Source organism: Panthera uncia, assembly GCF_023721935.1.
Source record: "Panthera uncia isolate 11264 chromosome E2 unlocalized genomic scaffold, Puncia_PCG_1.0 HiC_scaffold_19, whole genome shotgun sequence".
NCBI classification, from domain to species: Eukaryota; Metazoa; Chordata; class Mammalia; order Carnivora; family Felidae; genus Panthera; species Panthera uncia.
In genome coordinates this window covers 7803406-7807410 of record NW_026057588.1, presented here as the reverse complement: position 1 = coordinate 7807410, position 4005 = coordinate 7803406, and the positions used below count along the sequence as shown (strand labels likewise).

At 63.5% G+C, this 4005-nt stretch overlaps 1 protein-coding gene across 1 annotated transcript in view; it reads left to right on the top strand.

Moving 5' to 3' along the window:
• ALDH16A1 (aldehyde dehydrogenase 16 family member A1) overlaps positions 1 to 4005 on the top strand; it is a 14922-nt gene that overhangs the window by 7229 nt on the left and 3688 nt on the right. Inside the window, exons 6-14 of the mRNA XM_049620871.1 lie at positions 148 to 329; positions 412 to 564; positions 1047 to 1232; positions 1568 to 1663; positions 1855 to 1991; positions 2191 to 2296; positions 2388 to 2518; positions 2817 to 2984; positions 3257 to 3458. Of these exons, the coding sequence (XP_049476828.1) occupies positions 148 to 329; positions 412 to 564; positions 1047 to 1232; positions 1568 to 1663; positions 1855 to 1991; positions 2191 to 2296; positions 2388 to 2518; positions 2817 to 2984; positions 3257 to 3458 (1361 nt within the window). The remainder of the gene's footprint in view (positions 1 to 147; positions 330 to 411; positions 565 to 1046; positions 1233 to 1567; positions 1664 to 1854; positions 1992 to 2190; positions 2297 to 2387; positions 2519 to 2816; positions 2985 to 3256; positions 3459 to 4005) is intronic.

Below are 4005 nucleotides of genomic sequence, written 5' to 3'. Positions count from 1 at the left end.
GGCCTTGACCCCTGGGTCTGAGGGAGGAGGGGCTGGGGGGCCTTGACTCCCGGGTCTGAGGGAGGAGGGGGCTGGGACTCGTGGGTCTGAGGGAGGAGGGGCCGGGAGCCCAGACTCCAGGATCTCTGCACTGCCCACCTTTCCCAGGGTGCACTGTGGTGGTGCTGGTGCCCCCAGGCTCTCCAACACCCCTCCTCCTGGCCCAGCTGGCAGGGGAGCTAGGCTCCTTCCCAGGAATCCTCAACATGATCAACGGCCCTGCCTCCCTGGGCCCCATCCTGGCCTCCCAGCCTGGAGTCCAGAAGGTGACCTTCTGTGGAGCCGTCGAGGTATCTTCGGGGTCGGGAGGGGGACGGGACGTGGCGGGGAGGCCCAAAGGCCCCTCAGCTGAATCCCGCGGGGGCCCTGCAGGAAGGACGTGTCCTTCGGCGGACGCTGGCGGGTCAGGGTGCTGAGCTGGGCCTGGCACTGGGGGCCGAGTCGCTGCTGGTCCTGACGGAGGCAGCGGACGTGGACTCGGCCGTGGAGGGCGTCGTGGATGCAGCCTGGTCCGACCGCAGCGCGGTGAGGCCCGTGCACTCGTGTGCCCCCAAGTCCTGGGGATCGTGCGTGTCCGTCTCCAGACCTCAGGGCCTCATGTCTCCACTGATTATAATCTTCAGTTCAGTTCCTTGTGCCTCAGATTCTGTCTCCGCACCGTGGCACGTGTGGGGCTCCCGCACCTCGGATTTCTGCCTTTCTACATCCCGGCTCTCCAGTGTGTGCAGGGGGCTCGCGTCTCTCATTCTTTAAGATTCTCTTCACTTTTCTAAGTATCCGTGTCCCTACTTTTCCAATCTCTGTCTTCACTCTGAATCACCAACTTCTGTAACTTCACTTCCTGCCCGGGTTTGGGGCCTCAGTGAGTCTCTAGGGTCCCCAGCCACCCCCCCTTGACCCTCCTCCGATCTGTGTATGTACATCCCCAAGTCTCCACCCTCTGTGGGGGCCCGTCCCCTCAACGTGAGCCCCGACCTTGCCTGCCCTGACATCCCTTTTCCTCACAGGGGGGACTCCGGCTCCTCATCCAGGAGTCCGTATGGGACGAGACGATGAGGCGGCTTCAGGAGCGCATGGCGCGGCTTCGGGGCGGTCGAGGGTTGGACGGCGCTGTGGACATGGGGGCTCGAGGGGCTGCCGCACATGACCTGGCCCAGCGCTATGTGCGCGAGGCCCAGAGTCAGGGCGCACAGGTGAGCAAGGCGTACAGACCCCCGGCGCCAGGGGAGGAGGGACCTGGAAACCCAACTCCTGGGTCTGAGGGAGGAGGGGCTGGGGGCCGAGACTCTGAATCTGAGGGAGGAGGGGGTGGGGACCAAGACTCTGGGTCTGAGGGAAGAGGGGCTAGAGGCCTAGTCTCCCAGGTCTGAGGGAGGAGGGGCTGGGGTCCCAGACTCTGAGTCTGAGGGAGGAGGGGGCTGAGGGTCCTGACTCCTGGGTCTGAGGGAGGAGGGACTGGGGGCCTGGGCTCCTGGGTCTGAGGGAGGAGGAGCTGGGGGTGTACCTTAGATCTTTCCTTTCCCCTCAGGTGTTCCAGGCTGGCGATGTTCCCTCAGTCAGCCCATTCTTCCCCCCAACTTTGGTCTCTGACCTGCCCCCAGCCTCCCCATGTACCCAGGCAGAGGTGAGCCCTTCAGGGCCCCGGAAATCCTTTTCCATCCACCCGTCTGCAGCCACACATGGGCAGCAACACTACACCTGCAGAGGCCCCTGGAGTGACCATTTGGTCCGGGTCTGGGGGCTGCTGAATGGGGGGGGTGTTGGGGGCGGGGGGAGCTGGCCGGGCCACCTGAACTCCGCCGTCACCCCTTCCAGGTGCCCTGGCCCGTGGTCGTGGCCTCCCCCTTCCGCACGGCTAAGGAGGCACTGGCCGTGGCCAACGGGACGCCCCGAGGAGGCAGTGCCAGTGTGTGGAGCGAGAGACCAGGGCAGGCCTTGGAGCTGGGCTATGGGTCAGTCGGCGCCTGCTGGGGCACAAAGGCAGTCTGTTGGGCGGGGGGAGGGGGAGGCTCAAGCTTCTGCTCTTTCTCTCAGTCCTGAGGTCTCCATTCCACTCTCTGTGGGTCTCTGGGTCTCTCCCCACCCTGCCCCTCCGACCACTTACCCCCTGCAACCTTCTGTTCTTGCTGATGTCCTCCTCTCCCCGCACAGGCTCCGGGTGGGCACGGTCTGGATCAACGCCCACGGCCTTAGACACCCCGAAGTGCCCACAGGTGGCTGCAAGGAGAGTGGGTCTTCCTGGCACGGGGGCCCAGACGTGAGTTCCCTCCTCCTGCCCCCCCAGCAGCACCCCCTTCAACCACCCAGTGCCCACCTTGCGTCCTTTTGACACTCTGCCCCTCTCACAGGGTCTGTACGAGTATCTGCGGCCCTCCGGGACCCCTGCCCGGCTGCCTTCCCTTTCTGAGAATCTGAACTATGACACCTTTGGCCTTGCTGTCCCCCTGACCCTACCATCTGGGCCTGAAATTGGACCCAGGTGAGCTGCAACTCCCAGAATCTCTGGGGGTACGGCAGGCGGGGAGAAGGGAAGTTGTAGCAGGCTGCCCAGGGCCCGGAGGAGGGGTTCATTAGAGCCATCTTGAGGGGGGTCCCCGAGTCCTGCCCAGAATTGCATTCTCAGTCTGTGGCTTCACACCCACCCCCCTCACCCCTGCCCGAAGGGAGTCTCAGTTCTGCTAAATGAAGGAGTGCCCTCCCAGAGGCTCAGTGGGTGGAGCCTGGGGTCCGAGTAGACCTGGCCCCGGGACCCACCCCCACGCCTCACCCTGCTCCAGCCCAGCGGCCCCCTATGGGCTCTTCATCGGGGGCCGTTTCCAAGCTCCCGGGGCCCGGAGCTCCAGATGCATCCAGGATTCGAAAGGCAATCTCCATGCCTACGTGGCTGAGGGCGGAGCCAAGGATATCCGAGGTGCCGTGGAGGCCGCTCACCAGGCTGCCCCTGGGTAAGGGGAACCCCGTGGGAAAACCCAGACGTCGTGGGGCATTTCAGAGGGTAGCCTGAGACCCCCCCCCCGCCTCCAAGGGCTGATGGGATCTGGGGTCTGGGTCCTGAGGGCTGAGCTCCCAAAGCTGACAGGATATGGGTCACACCCCTCCCCATGCAGATGGGCCGTGGGGCCTGGAGCCCCGCAGTAGGGGCTGTGGACAGAGCTGGGGCACCTGGAAAGAACCAGGAGCGGGAAGCCGCCCCGTAATGTGCACTGCCCTCCCCCAGCTGGGTGACCCGGCCACCAGGAGCCCGGGCATCCCTGCTGTGGGCCCTGGCATCTGCACTGGAGCGCCGGGAGCCTGCCCTCGCCTCGGCGCTGGAGAGGCACGGCGTGGAGCTCAAGACCGCCAAGGTGGAGGTGGAGCTTAGCGTGAGGCGGCTGCGGGCGTGGGGGGCCCGCGCCCAGGCCCAAGGCCACGTCTTGCAGGTGAGAGGGTTCTGGGGGCCAGCAGACAGGGCGGGCAGTCTGCAGTAGAGGTTAGAGCAAGGACTTTGGAGTGAGCCCAGCCACACGGCATCCCAGCTGCACACGATCACCAGCAAGTGGCCCCCCCCTCTCCGCACCTCGATTTCCTCATCTGTGTAATGGGCGTATGGTCTGCGTCACAGTGTAGCGCCTCAGATTGTCGTTGGTAACCCATTTCCTGACCGTAAAATCAGTTTAGTGGTTGTAGTATGATTTTTTTCCTACTCTTTTTTTGTTTTAATGTTTATTTGTGTTTGAGAGAGAGGGAGTGCACACGAGCAAGGTAGGGGCGGAGAGAGAGAGAGAGAGAGAGGGAGACAGAGGATCCAAAGCTGGTTCTGCGCTGACAGCACAGAGTCGGACGCGGGGCTCGAACCCACAAACTGCGAGACCCGTGACCTGAGCCAAAGTCGGACGCTTAACCGACTGAGGCGCCCAGGCGCCCCTCTACTCTTTTCTTTTTTTCTTTTCTTTTCTTTTCTTTTCTTTTCTTTTCTTTTCTTTTCTT